Source organism: Camponotus vicinus, unplaced genomic scaffold (genome assembly GCF_025532165.1).
Source record: "Camponotus vicinus isolate PSW18456_S1 unplaced genomic scaffold, iyCamVici1.0 SCAF_1, whole genome shotgun sequence".
NCBI classification, from domain to species: Eukaryota; Metazoa; Arthropoda; class Insecta; order Hymenoptera; family Formicidae; genus Camponotus; species Camponotus vicinus.
The window spans coordinates 28,981,026-29,000,037 of NW_028141945.1; the positions used below are offsets into that span (position 1 = coordinate 28,981,026).

Consider the following 19,012-nt stretch of genomic DNA (forward strand, 5'->3'; position numbering starts at 1 on the left):
TGAGAAAAAGAAAAATTCCGATTTTCTAGATACTTTTTAATCAATAAAACAAATCATATAGTATTATTTCAATGTATCAGAAAATATGTTTTGTAAAATATCCGAAAATTAAGATATTATAAAGAGAAAATATGTTACTAAGATAAAACATTGAAACTGTATACATATATATATATATATATATATATATATATATATATATATATATATATATGATTAATATTAATATCGCTGTCATGTTGCCAACAATTATAATCAACAATTATTGATAAGCAACCTCATACACAATTGGCTATCTATACACAAAAATATGTGATATAAAACCATAACTACATAATATAAAACTAAAAAGATACCTTGGAGAAATGCTTGCATGGTAGGACTGGGTTCCGGCGCTGGATTTAACAGCTTTTGATGCTGAGAGATCGCATCAGTGAAGTTTCTCAGTTTCGTATCCACATTCGACGTCGAGCCTGATTTTACAACGGAACCACTCAAAACCGATCCACCCAGTAAATAACGTTTTTTCAACTCTAAAGAGAGTCTCGAGGCGATTCCTCCGGTGGAATGAGTGCGATTCAAAAGATAATCCCCCTTTCGTGGGTTCAGCAATGGTGTTCGGATATTCGTATCGACAGCAGTCGACACGTTGCAGTTCACCTCCTTACTCGGCTCGTATTTAACTTGATTGTCCTTCATGAGCTGCTCGTTGCTAATATCTTGTTGCTTCTTGTCCTGCTTTAGGTTGCTATTGATCGAAGAGATCATCTTGCTCTTGATCTGCACTTTCTTCGGCTCGACGTAAGTACCTCTTGTTTTCCGCACGTACGAATCATTGATAGTGATTTCAGGAATCTCGTGCTGTGTCGGAGTTGCTTCATCGTGATCGAATTCTGAATCAGTCGAGATCTCTGTTGCAGAATTTTCTGCACTTTCTTCAGTCGATGCGTCCTCCGATGAAGCAACCTGCGAAATAAAATGATTGTGTTGAATGAATATTATAGTAGGATATATAGCTAGATGTTAGTTAAGTTTTAGTAAATTAGTATAAAGAACGAATGTGAAAAAGAGCCACAAATATGCTAATATTCTGCTTGTAGTATGCATTGGATGCAATTTTATTATTGTGTGTAAATTAATACATGTTTTAAAATGCATTAATGAAAATGTTATTTCTGTAAGTGTTGCCTAAATTAGTGCTATATTATGGCTAAAATATTATGGCCTAGTTATAAAATATCGCAAAATTTTTGTTTACAAAAGTACATTAGTTTAAACTTATTCTTTTAAGTCAATCGTATATGTTATGTGATAAATGATAAGGATTTAGATATAAAAAACATAAAACAAATATAAAAAAGTAAACTAATTAAAGGAAAAAAATAAAGCCAAAGTTTATCACATTATATTATTATATTATGTATTTATAAATGTTCAAAAACTGATTCAAATAATATCAAAAGATAATTATTTTCTTTCAATCTTATATGTTGCAACAGACACGCACGCATTCACGCAAAATATAAGAGCATTTCTGGAATTACATAGCAATACTAATTAGTAATTACAGAGTATCTCAGAAGTTGTTGAAAATAATTAGTAGTTATTTTTAAACGCATATGAAGAGCAGGGAAAGTAAAATATCTTTTAATAGAGGCTTAGCAATTTTATTTGCATATAAAGATATTTTACTTTTTCTGCTCTTTATATGCTTTTAAAAATAATAACTAATTACTTTCAGTAATTTTCTATAGGACATCCTGTATGTAAGTTAATATTTAAATTAATCTTACATTTCATTGGCTAATTTTCGTTCGTGTTGATTTACTCGAATTATGTTAAATGTTTAAGTATTGCAAAAACATCAGTATATCAATCATATTATGATTGTTATAATTTAAAATCTTTAAAGGAAATATTCAAAAATTTGTTAAAAAGATTTGTTATTCATTCTTAATGTTGAACAAATGCATTATATAATATATTTATTTTGTATACATGTAACTATATTCTGGTATATGTATCAAATTTATATAACAAGATTTAAGTTTTGTAATTAAAATGAGAATGTGGTGAGACATTTAATAAAGTATCGGCTGGTGGTAATCTTTAAACAAATTAGTCAAAATTGGTGAGTAAACTATTTTTAACACGAGCACTAAATCAAACACAAACGATTAATGTTTTGAGTCTGTTAATGATAAATTAGTTCAATAACACTCCATTCATACACAATAAAATGATTACCTTTTCTTTAGTGCTTCTTATAGTTGATTAAAAATTACCCCTTTTGAAAATCAATAAGTCAATCACCAGCCAAGATTTATACACATGTTTCTTTTTTGTCTACTTTATTAACACATCTCACAGTTTTCTCAAGTTTAAAATCACAATTTAAAAGCAAAATTACAATATATATATTAGTGATATATATAAATATCCACGCATAAAATTATGAATCGTGGAATACAATTATAGATTTTCAATCTTCTAAGTGTGAAAAAAATAAAACCTATAGATTCGTAAATCTGCAGAAATTTAAAATTGCAAATCGGACAAGAATCAGATAACTTCATTGATAATTTCATTCATACATACAAAATACAGAATAATCGCGATACTCAATAATCAATTATATAATATACATATAGTATTATTGCACTGAGCTAGTATACAATATAAATATATATAAATTCTCTCTCTCAATTTGAAGTTGATTTGTTGTTGAGTTATCGAAAGTTTGTTTATATGCCATATTTTCATTGTTAATATTAGACTTTTTGATAAATATACATAAAAAATTACACCCTAATTAATCACTTTAAAAAGTTGGTCATTCATGTTAAACTGTATAATTATATTTATTTTTAATTTTTTATATTTATATTCGTTGATAAAATAATATAACAATCATACTCAAGAGATAACATACACAAATATAAAAATGTCAATAAAGAAGAATACCACGAGTAATAATAAGAAAACTAGATAGAATCAAGAATAAAAATGAAATATTTTTTAAAGTAATATATCACGGAAAGCAAAAATGCCTGCTACATGTAAATTCAAAGAATACGTGTAGAAGAGTTTAGAATTTTACTCTGTATATGTAAAAAAAAAAAATATATATATATGTATATACATACATATATACATATGTACGTATTTCCATATGTATTCAGGGTGTTCGGAAATTCAACCGACAAATTTTCAGAGATTGTCGGGGGCACCATAAGAATCATTTTTTGCAAATGAACCTGGGGTCGGAAACGTATCATTACATCGCTACGGCATACGGAGTGTTCGAAAGAGTCGGGACCTCGAAATATCACAAAAAATTGGTTTTACAAAAAATTGGTTCAAACAAAAGTTGTAGGGTGTAAAAAGGTCTATTTACTGGCGCCATGTGTTTGACTTTGGATGGCGTCGCCAAGGTCACGACAAGGCCACCTTGAATTTTTGAAATGGAACCCTCCACTTTTTATTGCATATTCTTGTAGCCCTTCAAAAATTCAAGGCCTTGTCGTGACCTTGGCGACGTCATCCAAGGTCAAACACATGGCGCCAGTAAATAGACCTTTTTACACCCTACAACTTTTGTTTGAAACAATTTTTTGTAAAACTTATTTTTTGTGATATTTCGAGGTCCCGACTCTTTCGAACACTCCGTATGCCGTAGCGATGTAATGACACGTTTCCGACCCCAGGTTCATTTGCAAAAAATGATTCTTATGGTGCCCCCGACAATCTCTGAAAATTTGTCGGTTGAATTTCCGAACACCCTGTATATACATATACAAAATACATACTCTCAGGAAGATATAATCTTTTATGTATATTTATCAATTTTTTAATTATTAATATTAAATTGTAATAATATTTAATTGTTAATATTTTGCCACAAAATTAAGTTTCTCATGTTACTTGAATCATACAAGAATAAAATTTTGCTAATTGTATTTTCTAAAATTTAATTAAAATAAAAAACTATTTTCGTAATAATTCAACAATTATTTATATATATTTCTTAAAAACATATTTCTTTCTAAACTTTGAAGACAATATCCAAAAAGCTCAATCTTCTAAACTTTTATATCTTTTTTAAGCTTTTTATATCAAAAAATGATAGAAAATTATATATCCTAACTTCAATAATTAATACAAATATAATTTAAGTTAAGCTTTTGTAAGTAAAACATTATTATAAAATATAAAATTTTGAAACATGATTTTATATCAATATATCACGAAATTACGCATTTGTCTTTTTTCGAATTGCTACTATGAGAAACAGATTTTGTAAATTCCTCTGATTTATTTGACAAACGATTTGTAGAATGAGTTTTTTGAATCGATGGTATATTTTTGCTTTGATTTTGTAACTTTATATCTGCAATATTTCGATTTTCTGTTGTCGTTACATTCACGCTATCCTTTTTAATTTCGTTGTGTAAATTCGAGAAATCCGTTATATCCTCATTTTGTAATTTTTTGACATTTAATCTTAGGGGTTTTTGAACGCTCTTGATATCATGGTTTTGAATAGTTGAAATATCCTGATTTATTTTGGAGATATTACTAATACTTTGGCATGGTAATGTAACATCTTTTATACCTTTAGTTTTAATTTCTGAGAATTCCTCAGTAATCTGATTTTGAAAGTTAGAAACATTATTATCATTTTGATTAAATTTGCTATTCTCACATAATTTTGAAATATTGTTGACAGTTTGATCTTGTAGCTTCAATATATCTTCGACATCCTGATTTTGACTTAAAGATTTTAAGTTTTTCTTTGCAGACTTTTTTCTTGCCGGGATTTCAGGCGTAATTTGACTTTGTTTCGATATATTCTCGACATCTTGACTTTGATATAAAGGTTTCAAACTTCTTTTTACAGATTTTTTTCTTACTGGGATTTCAGGCGGAGAAAGTTCAGTATGAGCAATTGTAAATAAATTAGGAGTTGTAGTTGCATCATTTTGAGAAAGATCGCCAATGGACAAATTCTTTTGTTCCAATCTGTTAGGAACTTCTCCAATGCAGTTTTGTATTGAATTATCATTCGCAATCTTTGTATCTATAGCGTGGGCAGCTGCATCCATTACTTTGTCCACAATTGTAACTTTTGCCGCGAATACATCTTCATATATTGTATCTTTTAATACAGGCAATGATTTAGAATTAGTTTTAATGTTTTTATTAAAAAACTGCGGTGTACTGTCATTTAAATTCGTATCACTTTTATGTATCATATTATGTTTGATAGCTTTATCCGTATTATTATTTAACAAAGGAACAATTGACAGTGTATTAATATGTGTATTATTTTCAAATAATTTTTTATTTAAGTCTTTATCTTTATCCAAAATATTTATTTTATTTGCTATTTTTTTATTATTATCATCCAGAACAATTTTGTCTAAATATATTGAATTTTCTTTTCTTTCTTCGTTTGCTTCACTATTTAAAGTATTGCTCTCTAGATCAATATTAATTACGTTATCTTTATTAATTGTATCATTATCTATTAGGCTGCTTAAATTTACATTAACTTCTTTTTCTCCTTGTATGTTATTTACATCATTCTTCAAAATATTGTTTATTGAATTAGTTTTTTCTATTTTCTCTATATCATTCATAAAATCAGATTGATTATTTTCTACATCTGTAAGCAAAATATCATTAATTGTATCATTATCTATTAGGCTGCTACTTAAATTTAGATTAACTTCTTTTTCTTTATGTATGCTATTTATGTCATTCTTCAAAATATTGTTTATTGAATTATTTTTTTCTGTTTTCTCTATATTCGTAATAGATTGATTATTCTCAGATTGATTATTCTCTACATCTATAAGCAAAACAGTTTCTAGATCTATATCTAAATATGAAACTTCTGTATTGTAATCCTCTAATTTAGGAACATTATGATCTGATGTCAGAGGATCGACATAATCAATTTCAATATCATTTAAATGAGGTTGCAATTCGACAAGATCATCATATATCAAATCTAAATTGTCAAATGCTGTTTCTTTTTTGTCATTACATATTTCAAATGCTGGCAAATGAGATTGAGAATCCATTCCGTTATCTTCCATATCCGTAATCTCATTCTGCGCTTCGATTTGATTAAATTGTTGATCAATTGTTTTATCGTTTACATCCTCGATATCAATTTTCAATTTTTGATGTTCATTTTGCTCAATAGCGACTCCAGTTGTGTTGGAAACTTTATATTTGTCACAACTACTCGAGGAATTTGTCTTATCGAAATACTTTAACATTTCCTCTGTATTTATCCTGCCGGATAATCTAGGCTTAATATCTAACTTCACCATTTCTATTTCAGATGTGTCTTCAGTTGCTTCGTTTCGTGCCGATTGACATTTCGAAATCACCTTCTTATTCTCAATGAAATATTTATTCATTTTCAATCGGGCACTTTCGATCGATAGTGGTCGAAGTTCATTTCCTACGGCTTTGTTCCTTGCCTTTCGTTGTTGCAAATCGCGTTTCAGCTTATCAAATGCATTGTCGCGATCCGGAATATTATGCGATTCTAGGGGAACTAATAATTTCGAAGTTTCTAAAGGTAGTTCTTCAAGCTGTATTTCCTGCGTTGGAGATGGCGATGTCACTGTTACTGTTGGGTATACCGACTTTTGTACAATATTCGCAGCAATCTTTGGTATTATTTCATTTACGTTAATTTCTTTGTCAGCAATATCGCTCATATGAATATTTTTATCATCAACGATAATATTCTTATTTTTGTCCGTAGAATTGTTATCTTCACTTTGGTTAATTACACAAATATCTTCGTGTTTATGTATGCCAGTTTCTTCAAGTAAATCAGATTTCGAGTATTTTACCAGATTATCTAAACAATTGCTGCTGGCTGAATTGTTATTGGATATCTCAATCGATTGACATATCTCTGATGATAAAGAAGATGGACAGTTTTTATTTGTATTCAAAGACGAAGCGATCACACCCGGCAAATCACCAACATTCAGAATAGTTTCGTTATCAGAAACCTTGGGATCCTTGCTTACTTCAGTGCAAGGTGTAGCATCCGCAAGTGTAATTCTCGCAACTTGTTCCAAACCAGCTTCTTCATTTTGTGCAACAAAATCTTTTTCCAAATTATTTATAGAAAAATCTAACGAATTCTTAATTAAATCATTTAAGTTAGAATCATTAACATTTATGATTAAATCAATAGGATTTGAATTAAAATTTCTCATATCAACATTGACATCATTTTGCAAACTATTGCTATCTATTTTGTTATCTGAACTGTTTAAATCAAGCTGAACGTTTTCGTCCACAAAACTTTCGTACTCAGAGCTGCAGTTTTCTTTGTCTAAATAATTGTTATCAGGAATATTTGTAAAGCAAATTAAAGATCCGTTTGAATTCGAGATACTATCGTCAGCATCGGCCAGTATTGAAGAAAGCGAATTAGTCACGCAAATTACACTTTCGGAAGTTTGTGGAGCAACATTGAGAGATGTACCATTTTTATCGGCGGAAGTCATAGCGTCCTGATTATGAATACTTAAAGCTAATTCACTAGAAGTTAATGCAACCTCGTTGGAAGATTTTAGCGATTCTTCGAGATTGTTTCTGTCAGATAATGATTCATTAGCATTCGCATTCATGTTGGATTCTGAGGGTACTATTACTTTAGATTCGAAAGAAATGAGTGATTCTTGAGCTACAGTAGAGTCTATAGAGTCTTGAAAATGTTTCACCTCTGTTTCCGAGCCAGTATCAGTATCGGAGCTGCGTGGTGGTACCTTCAGCCATACTTCTTGCTTTCGGAGTTCTCGAGCGCGTATGTCCTCCTCGTCTTCGGTCGCAGTTCCACTTTCATCATCTAATAAAAAAATCAAAAGTTATATAATAATATAAGTTATAATATATAAGAAAATAAAATTTGGAATTAGATTTTCGCTTAGTAATATGATGATGTATGAACATAAAATTTATAAAACTACAATACAATGAGATATATTAACCCAATAAATATTATTATATTATAATGTTATATAAAAGCAGTAAAATGGAATGTATATATTATTATTGAATATATTATTGATAACTGGTTAACTGTACTTTTCCATTCATAAATATTTAATATAACATATACTGTTGTTATATCATAGACTCCATATAGAATTGGTTCGTACAGAATATTGGTCATATATAGAGATAGTAATTAAATAAATAAAATAAATTATGTTATTTAACTTTATATTATGTTGTTTAATTTATAAAATTTGAAATTTAATTTATATAGAAATTTCAATTTTTTGTTTCAAATAGGCAGTAAAGACTATTTATACATACATTTATTCGTCCAATTTCAACTAATCTGTTTAATATTCTGAATCCCTTGTTGGAATTGTATTAAAAATTAAACTGACAAAAAAGATATATACTTTATGTATTTTATGTTAGTAGCCATCCTGCGAACTTTATATTCATTTCATGATGAAAAATTGAGTATGAATTAATTAAATATGGTTTAGCATAGCAGCAAGTGAAAGGAACACCATATAACAATATTGCAATAATATATTATTGTTGTGATGTTGCAAAATAATATGTATGATATATTAGTTTTATATAAAAGTAATTTGCATTATATTATTTGTTATTTCCACGTTATATTACTACAACAAAATGTATTTATTGAGAAGAAACGATGAGAAAACTAAAAACTCTAAGATTATCTATTGATTCTAAATCGATTGAATGATACCTTCGCTAGTGTATTCATCACTAGAATCTTCATATTCGTTGCTGCCAGTATCCGATTGGCCGATTGTAGTATATGGATGAGAATAGCGTAATGTCCAATTCTTAGCTAACTCGAGAGTTCCTTCAGTTGTTAGTGGCTGATCTATAGCTTCCTCAAATATTTCATCATCTTCATCAGAATCACTGTGTATCAAAATTAAACATTAATATTAAAATATTATACAACTATGTAATATAAAGAATATTGCATATATATATATATATATATATATATATATATATATATATATATATATATATATAAAACTTGCCTCATATCAGAAATATCATCACTAGATCCCATTTCTGCAGTAGAAACACCAAAATTTCTGTCTGTCCATTCATCCTCATCCATTTGACTATGAGCTTCCTCAGGATCTGACATTTCTGCTAGATTTTCAAATTCAATTCTCTCTGGAGTTTGACCACGATCGAGGAGATCGAGTCCAACAATGCCTTCCAATGGTATTTTAGCCTAATATAAATATGCATATATGTTTATATATATTCATTAGAATATCGTTTTTAAATAGATAGTAAGATTTAAAATTTTCAGTAAAATTTAGATTTTAAAATTCTTTAGAAAATATTGTTTTATTTAGGATTTTATGTTTAGCGTTTGATGCTTTTTTGTTATGTCATTATAAAAAATCGTTCGATGTTATACCTTTTCTGGTGTTTTCAAAGTAATTCCAGCATTAGGTACATTTTCTTTATTCACTAAATTAATTCTTTTCTTTTCTGCTCTAGTCTTCATCGTTCCAGATAATCCAAAGTGTTGAGTACAATAAAAGCGGCCTCCATTTTTTTCTCGATCAAACGTATGATTTCCTATGAAATATAAAATTAAAGGAATGTCATAATTATTGCCGATAATATATAATTACAAAAACATAATAAAAATATGTATTATGTAAGTTTTGTGTTTAAAACATTGATACAAGTTACATTATAAAAATTTATAAATCAAAAATTTATAAATACTTACAAAGAACATGTAACAACTGTTCAAAAATGATGTAATTCTCTTGAAATATATTGCTAAATTACACAAAAATCTAAGAAATATGAATTTTTTGTGTGCCTATTTTAGGATTAAAGGTGAAACAATCCTTCAAAAATTTTTGTGTGTGCCTATTTTAGAATTTAGGGTGAAACAATCCTTTAAAAATGTTTATATTTAATTCTAAGCAATTATCATCAAAATGATGATATATAAAAAATATATTTTAATTAAAATTTTTTTAGTTTTTTATGTACATTAAAAAATTATTTGAATTTTCCAAAAATCTAATTTTTCATAATATTTTAATTTTCATAAATTTTATAATTATTTTTATGAATTCACATTTTTTTTAAATAAAAATCAGAGAGCTTTTTAATATTATTTATATATGATAAAAATTTCACAAAAATAATAATAGAATATTAAGATAATATAATAATGAAAGTATTTTAAAAATATTAGATTTTTGAAAAATCGAGAAAATCATAAAGTACATAAAAATCAAAAGTTTTGTCTAAACTATTTTTTTAATAATAATTATTTTGATAATTGTTTAAAATCAAATATAAATGTTAATTTTTAGAAGTTATTTCATTCCTTAAATCCTAATAAATAGATAAATACAGAAAAAATTGAGTCTGTTTTGTGTTTTACAACATATTTTAAGAACATCAACTTCCATTATATAAAAAAAAATTATATTTCAAAATATTTATAGTATACTTTTTGTAATAATTATGTTACTCTTTGTATTACTATTTGTAATACTACCAGTGTCAACATTTACTTAGATTTTCTTCAACAAAAGGTGAACACCAACTTAAATTCATTAATTAATTACTGGATTATTTGTTGATTCATTAATTATTTTTGATTAAAGAGAACTTGAAAATAAAGATCAAAATTTTAATACTGTTAAAAAAAATAATATAAATATTAAGAAATATGTACTGTAAATACGTGTATATATATATATATATATATATATATATATATATACAGGGTGGCCCATTTTAATCCATCCAGTCGAATATCTCGAAAACCAAGCCCGGGAGAGAAAAATGTTTCAGACAAAAGTTGTTTGGTTTCGAGGGGGCCATAAGATGGTATCATTGGTTTGACCTTGAAGAGTCATTTGAAGGTCACTTCAATTTTTTTAAATGGAACACCCTATATATTTTTGCACATTCTTGTAGCTTATCTCGAGAGCTTTCCAAAACACTATAATTAAGTACCTTTTCGTTAAGTACTTTTTGAGTTATGAGGCTTGAAATAATTTCTTAATTTTACATAAACCGTAAAATATCTTGTAAAATATTCATTTTTCGATTATCTTACCTTAATACTTTTGCGTATAAAATAATGAGAGGAATCAATTGGTGTAAAGAAAACACATAGTTGTTTTTAAGAAAAAATATGGAATTGTTAATTGCAAATTACATATTTTTTGTTCAAAACAACTATGTGTTTTCTTTACACCAATTGATTCCTCTCATTATTTTGTACGTAAAAGTATTAAGGTAAGATAATCGAAAAATGAATATTTTACAAGATATTTTACGGTTTATGTAAAATTAAGAAATTATTTCAAGCCTCATAACTCAAAAAGTACTTAACGAAAAGGTACTTAATTATAGTGTTTTGGAAAGCTCTCGAGATAAGCTACAAGAATGTGCAAAAATATATAGGGTGTTCCATTTAAAAAAATTGAAGTGACCTTCACGTGATCTTCAAATGACTCTTCAAGGTCAAACCAATGGTACCATTTTATGGCCCCTTCGAAACCATACAACTTTTGTCTGAAACATTTTTGTTTGCTGGGCTTAGTTTTTGAGATATTTTACTGTTCAAGTTAAAATGGGACACCCTGTATATACTTACATATATATATATATATATATTAGTTTTATTTATGTCGATATGTAGCAGTTCGTGTTAGTTTTGGTATCGTTATATTAATAAAATGATTATATATAAATTCGTTTTCCTACATTTTTGTAATTACCCAGTAAACACTGTTGCAATAATATAACGTGAAGTAACAAATGCAAAATATTTCTATAATATAAAATATATCAGATGTACTATTTTGCAATATTATAACAATTAATGTAATAGAATATTATTGACTATACTATACAACAAAACTAGATTGACCTAATTCGTATTCAATTTTTAATCATGAAACGAATATAAAGTCTACAAAGAATAGGTAAGATCAAAAGTATATTCCTTTTTTGTGATTTTATCCTAATATAATCCCAATAAAAGATTTAGAATATTAGACAGATTATTTGGAATGCAGCAGGTAAATGAAAAATAGTCCATTTACCTATTTGAACACAAAGTTGAAATTTTTATATAAGTTTCTATATAAACCCCAAATTTATAAATTAAATATATATGTAATTTATTTTATTTAAATAATCTATATATGACCAATATTCTATATGAACCAATTCTATATGGAATATAACTATGATGTAACGATATATTATATGAACATATGTTACATTTATAACTGGGAAATTATAATTAACCAATAATTTATCGATAATTATAACTTATATATATTATTTGTAATTCCGTTTTATTGCTTTTATATAACATTATATCAGTGTTTACTGGGCAATACATTATAAGAAAAATACAAATATTACCTATCCTTAATGAGGTAGAGCAATATTCGCATCGAAAACAACCACGATGAAAGAATTTGCCTTCCGCACTAAGTCTTTCCATTAAATAAACCCTTTTATTGCAAAAGTGGCACATCTCCGAACTTCCTTGCACTGGTAGCACGATGGTGGATTTAGTATTCTATAAATAATAAATTTGCATAAACTAGTATAATAATTATTAATGACATACTTTTTCATATAAAAAATTGTTAAAACTATTAATAAGATATTTTTTAAGTTTTGATAGCAATTCTTATTATTATTATTATCACAATAATCAATTATGCAACACATACGAACATGCACACATACGAATACATAAACAAGTAGACAGATACATAGAGATATTTCATAACACTTTGAGATATTTTAAATCATTAAAATATCTATAATTAAAGTTTTATGAAAAATTTTTCTAGACATAAGTGAAAAGAAACAGGTATCTTTGCTACTATTATTTTTGATATAGGTTGCTATTTTCAAAGTTATTTCTATAAATTGTTAAAATAAAAATCTATATTTTTTATCAACTATTATTTTAATGTTAATATTTATAATTTTCATAGATAAAAATTTGGTCTGTATATAATAAACAATTCTGCACAAAAACTCTAAAAAAAAATCAGTAATTTATCACATTAAATCATGAAGCTTTAAATATCACACGCTTAAATAAAACAAACGAACTCTTTTGCTCTTCTTGTAACTACAAAGAGAAAGGATGGTTGTAAATTGTCGGCTATAGATCATTTTTTTATATTAATTTTAGCTAATTTCTTTTATCTATGGGTAGTAATTATCCTAATGCTACTTTATAAAATTATAATTCCATTATATATTGACGTAAGAAAGAGATTCTTAAATAATTTTATACATTTAATTTCTTAGAGACAAATAAATAAAGCTATCATAAAAGTATAAATACAAATACAAATACATATCAAGAGTATAAATACAAATACATATGCATATATACAGATTCTCCATCGTCATGTCTACATCATTGACTCTAAATTATAAACAAAATACGGGCATAATTATTTTGAATTATATGCATATGTATGCATATACACGAATATTGACTTATTATTATTTATAGATATTTCTGATATTATCTGAGATAGAAAATATTTTCTATAAAAATTTTTATTGAATTGTAATAAAGTAGGAATAAAATTCTGCAATAGAAAAATAAATTTTTATTTAAAAAATAAAAACTAAATTAATTAATTTCTATCTATAGAAAAAAAATATAAAATTATATCTCTGACCCTCTAACTTTCTATCTAAAAGAATCTTTCATAAACTTCAATTCAATGCTTCAATTGTTTGAGATATCTTATTAGTTATTAAAACAGATCCATCATGTATATAACTTTTGTTAATCTCAGCAATTCTAATTTTAATTTATAAATAATTATTTCAGTCACGATATGCACGATTAATCTTGAATGCTATTTTCTAAATAATTCATATTTATAAAATAATAAATTTAATTAATTGATTTAAAAAATACAATCTAACTATTTCTTCAAAAATACAATCTTATTATTAATATTAACTGACCTGCATCTTTCTTAAAAGATTTCATAATTAAGAATTAAGAGTTCTTGTTATAAGTTAATCAATATATATGCATAAGATACACAAAATAGACACCTATACACCAACAAATATAAATTCTAATATTGCGTTGACCATTTTCCTATGGAGATCGTAAAGATCGTATTTACCGATTTCTGTAGTTTGGGTTCCGTATCCTGATTTTTATTCGAAAATTGCTCAGCCATGGCTGAAACTTTATTGTGTCCGAGCGCGCTACCCTCTCGGATCTTCTTGCCTATATTCTTCAGGGTATTGTCTATGTCAGCGTACTTACTGTAGGTGTCCCTTTGATCGTTGCCTCGCTTCTCCATCTTGATCTGCCGAGCTAAAAACTGAATGAAACATATACACATCTAAAAAAGTGCGAAAACGTCAGTGCTATTGCGTGTTTCTTTGCCAACCTGCTCGCGACTCCACTTCGGTACTCTCTCTACACGATCATGACGAATGCCACGGCCCATCTTGTTCTCTTCGATTTTTTTTTCGATTTCTTTTACGTTCCAGTCCGTCTTTTCGATCTTACCTATACATACAATAGTATCTTATTATTCGATGTAACACGGCATTAGTTGATTTGATACGTAAATAAATAAATTTTAGTAAATTATCCAGTAAACATTGTTTGTTGTAATAATATAACATGGAAGTAACAAATAATATAATAAATTATCTATATGATATAAAAAAACTGTCATATGTACTGTTGTGCAACATTACAATATTAATGTGACAGAACATTGATGCAATATAATATATTATTATGTGTTTTTTGCCACTACACGACAAAACTAGACTTAACTAACGTGTATTCAATTTTTCATCATGAAATGAATTCATCATTAAATCAATGAAATGTAACAATTACAAAAAGGGATACTAATAGGATATTATAAGATCTAAAATATATTTGTTTTATATGGTACTATAAAATCTAAAATATATCTCATTTATGTCAGTTTAATTTCTAATCTAATCACAATCTCAATGAGGGACTCAGAATGTTAAACAGATAATTTAAAATTGGATGGATAAGTGGGAAATCGTTCTATTTATTATCTATCTGAAATAAAAAAATAGAAATTTCTATATAAATTAAATTCCGAATTTTAAATTAAATACATATAATTTATATTATTTATATAATTATCAACTCTTTATATGTGATCAATATTCTATATGAATCAAGTCTATAGGCAGTATAACTACGATGTGACAATAATATAATATATGTTATATGTTATATTGCATGTTACATTTATGAATGAGAAATTACAATTAATCAAATAACTTACCACAATTAATCAATTAACTTACCACAATAATACTTATATATATTACTTGTTACATTCCGTTTTATTGCCTTTATATTACATGAATATGACAGTGTTTACTGGGAATATCCTCTAAAAATCTAGCGGCCATAAAATATCTTGAAAACAATCAATTATAACAACAATATATAACAAATATGTAAGAAGCGAAGTTGTAGGGTTTAAAAAATCTAAAAAAATCTAAAAATTAAAATTTGTTTACCAACAAGATTTGGAAACATTTCGGCGTCACATATAAAAATATGATAAAAATTAAAATGAAAAATGATATAAAAAATAATAATAATAAAAGTATCCATTTAAGAATTCACTTTGACCTTTATATAATTTGGAGAACTTCACTCAAAGTCAAATTATTAATCACCCATAGATTTTCTAACTCTAAACTCCACACAACTTTGTTTCTTACATATTATTTATTATAAATAGTTGTTTTCGAGATATTTTAGCGTTGCCGAATTTTTAAAAGATTCTGTATAACTGTAGATATAAAAAAAAATTATATTGGAATTAGATAAAGAAAATAAAAATTAAAAATGTGCACAAACCGATGGCGCGTAAAAGATCTCTGGGTTTTTTCTCGGAGGATGTTGTCCCTTTTAATTTATCTTCAAAATCTTTTATTCTACCCGAAAATTCTTCGTCCACATTACCTCTTTCGTAACCGATGTGTATCTTAGATTGTCTGTCCTAGGAATAATTGGTAAATTAATCTTTTTCACAAACGCAAACGAAGATCACACGAAATACCACAAATAATGCAAACAAATATCGCCGATATTTCATAAAGAGCAATTAATATAGATACAGTTTATCGAAAAGTTCATATTATTATATATAAGAGTAATTATAAAGCAGTGTTTTCCAACGAATTCAAAAATTAAATCTTTCATCAGATTTTTCATCCAAATTTTTTTTATTATCAAAGCTTGTCTAAAAATTAATAAACTTTTGGAAAATTAAGTAAAAAAATAAATTTTAACAGAACTAATAGATAATATTAATTCGAAAAAATTAAGCTAAATAGATTAAATATTATTAAATATGATTAAATATTAATTTTAAATTTAATATGGCAGTAGTCGAGATGTCAGGTGATACAAGTCTACTCAAACTTGATTTCGACTTATTAATAGATTTAAAATACAGATAATGCGATTGATCATCAATCAATATAACTACACTGGAATCACCTATTTCTAAAGTCAATCAGAACTGCATAATTAAATCACTTATATGTGTACTTATAATGAAAGCAAACACAAAAATTCTTATTTCTCAATTTTTATTTTTCGGATTTGATGTAGCACTTGGCATTTGAATCATTATATGTAAGCAATATTTAATAAAATTTAAAAAAGGATATAAACAAAATTAATATTTGCACAAAAATATAAATTTACTCATATTCATACATTTTCTTTCTGATTGATTTATATTTATATAAAATATATTATTAAATTTATATATTATTAATATATTATTTATATATTATTAAATATATTACTAAAAAAACTATAATTCTATGTACATGTGTATATTTTTACTAAAAAAATATCTGTTTGGCAAAAGATCCAAAATGTAAAAAAAAAGTTATGTATATATTTTTTTCTAACCAAAATAATTATTTACAAAAATGGAATCTTTTTAGCCAAGATAATAGTTGTTTGTTAAAATAAAATTAAAAAATATTTATACAGTATACCGGTCAAGAATATATCACCTTTTTTTGAGGATAACTTAATTCAAAGTGTATATATTTAATTAATGTTTCTTAAGTTGCTGTGTTCATTATTTAATAAAAAATCTATTGTTAAGTAATCTATATACCTATTAAAATATGTGACTAGACAGAAATATATACACTTTGAATTAAGTTATTCACTTTGAGTTGTTATTTTCAAAAAACATAAAAGTGATATATTTTTGGCCAGTACTGTAGATTAATAGCATAGAAAATTACTGAAATCATAAAAAAAACAAATATGTTAAAAATTATTATTTTCGTTGATGGACAGCGAATCATATCAATAAATCTACTCAAATCTTATAAAAGAATTCTCTGATTCTTCAGACTTTTTGTTTAAAATTTCAGATAAAGAGAATTTTTTTAAGGGCTTTTGGACGCAATTCTAAAATAGGTTTTCTATTATGTGTGTTTTCTAATACTTTTCATTCATATAAAGGAACAGGCTATTTCAATTTCATAAATGCTAGATTTAAAATATAAAAAACTGAATAAGTTTTGTAAAATAAATATTTTTTATCTGCATAACATTTTTATTTTGTACTAAAAGTTATAATAAAAAACATAATTTTTTAAAAAAATTCTCCGAGTTCCAATAAAATTCCATGAGAATTTCTACATTTTTCCAAATATAAAAAAATTATGTTAGATTTCCTAAGAATTCTAGGCACTCTATATTTTTCGAAGGAATAGACTTGAATAAAATTCGAGAATGAAAGAATGTTTAACTTACACTTTCGGGAATAATATAATTCATATATTACATTTGTATATATTAATCCGAGAAAAATACATTGAGATTGAACGATGATAATGATGGCAATGATATCTTAAACAGAAATTTTTATAATAGAAAAATTCAAAATTTTTGAAAATTTTTCATATATATTTTTTTTTATCCCTGTTTATAATATATAAAATTTATAATATATAAAACAATACTAACGACATTTTTGTTGTATTAGAGATCAAAGTTATCGATAAAAAATTATTAAGTACTGACTGTGACTCAACCGTTCCCCAAATTCGATAATCTTAATCGATAAAATACTCGCAATAATGTTGCTGCGAATCAAAGATTTTTTATATCGAATTGAATCGAATCAATAAAATTTTATTGGAATTAAATCGAATTGAATTTAAATCGAATTAAATCGAATTAAATTGTAAAAATATGACTCATAATTATTGCGAGATAATAATTATTGTATTATGTAATTATATATAAAGTTAGTAAGAGAAGAATTTAAAGATTTTAAAAAAGACAATATCTGTTGTATGACATTAATTTTAAATTGAGGTATACATGTGTATGTGTATTTATAATTATATAATTGTATAATATTAATGTCTGAAATGTAGTTTATTTATGTTCGCAATAATTAAAGCAGTCAAAAGCAAAAAATCACATAAATTGACTACTAATTAAAGTATTGCAATGTAATTAGTAAATGTATATTTTTCTTATAAAATGCACACGGAGTTTTTTTATAGATCAATATTCACAACTATTTAACCAAAAGATTACTACACTTTATAAAGATACTTTTTCAGATGGTTTCTAGCATCAAAATGAATGAAACCTTTATTATCTCACTTCTTATGCTAGCGCCGATTTGTTTACTAACGAAAAATATAAACATGCGATTTGTATCATAATCTTTTCAATTTGAAATATTATAATTGAATAGTTCGTTTTCGAATTCGAATAATTCGCACATCTGTAATGCGAGACACTATTGTGTTTCTTGATTATTTTAGTGTTAGTGGGACGAATTTAATGACATATGTTACAAGATTATTTGAGATCAGTCATTCAAACTAAAAA

The 19,012-nt window shown here is 26.1% G+C and overlaps 1 protein-coding gene across 10 annotated transcripts in view; it reads right to left on the reverse strand.

Moving 5' to 3' along the window:
• Nucleotides 1-19,012, reverse strand: part of Mical (Molecule interacting with CasL) — a 55,017-nt gene that overhangs the window by 13,356 nt on the left and 22,649 nt on the right. For 9 of the 10 annotated variants that reach the window (XR_014439539.1, XR_014439513.1, XR_014439544.1 and 6 more), the window contains 9 exons: nucleotides 15,986-16,127; nucleotides 14,508-14,629; nucleotides 14,235-14,459; nucleotides 12,481-12,640; nucleotides 9,482-9,645; nucleotides 9,087-9,289; nucleotides 8,777-8,958; nucleotides 7,764-7,888; nucleotides 357-966 (listed from right to left, as the gene is read on the reverse strand). Coding sequence is in view for 6 of the 10 variants with exons in the window: in XM_083103064.1 (XP_082959190.1) it covers nucleotides 357-966; nucleotides 7,764-7,888; nucleotides 8,777-8,958; nucleotides 9,087-9,289; nucleotides 9,482-9,645; nucleotides 12,481-12,640; nucleotides 14,235-14,459; nucleotides 14,508-14,629; nucleotides 15,986-16,127 (1,933 nt within the window). In the remaining 4 variants the exon portion in view is untranslated. The remainder of the gene's footprint in view (nucleotides 1-356; nucleotides 967-7,763; nucleotides 7,889-8,776; nucleotides 8,959-9,086; nucleotides 9,290-9,481; nucleotides 9,646-12,480; nucleotides 12,641-14,234; nucleotides 14,460-14,507; nucleotides 14,630-15,985; nucleotides 16,128-19,012) is intronic. The other variant, XM_083102983.1, reaches the window with a different exon arrangement.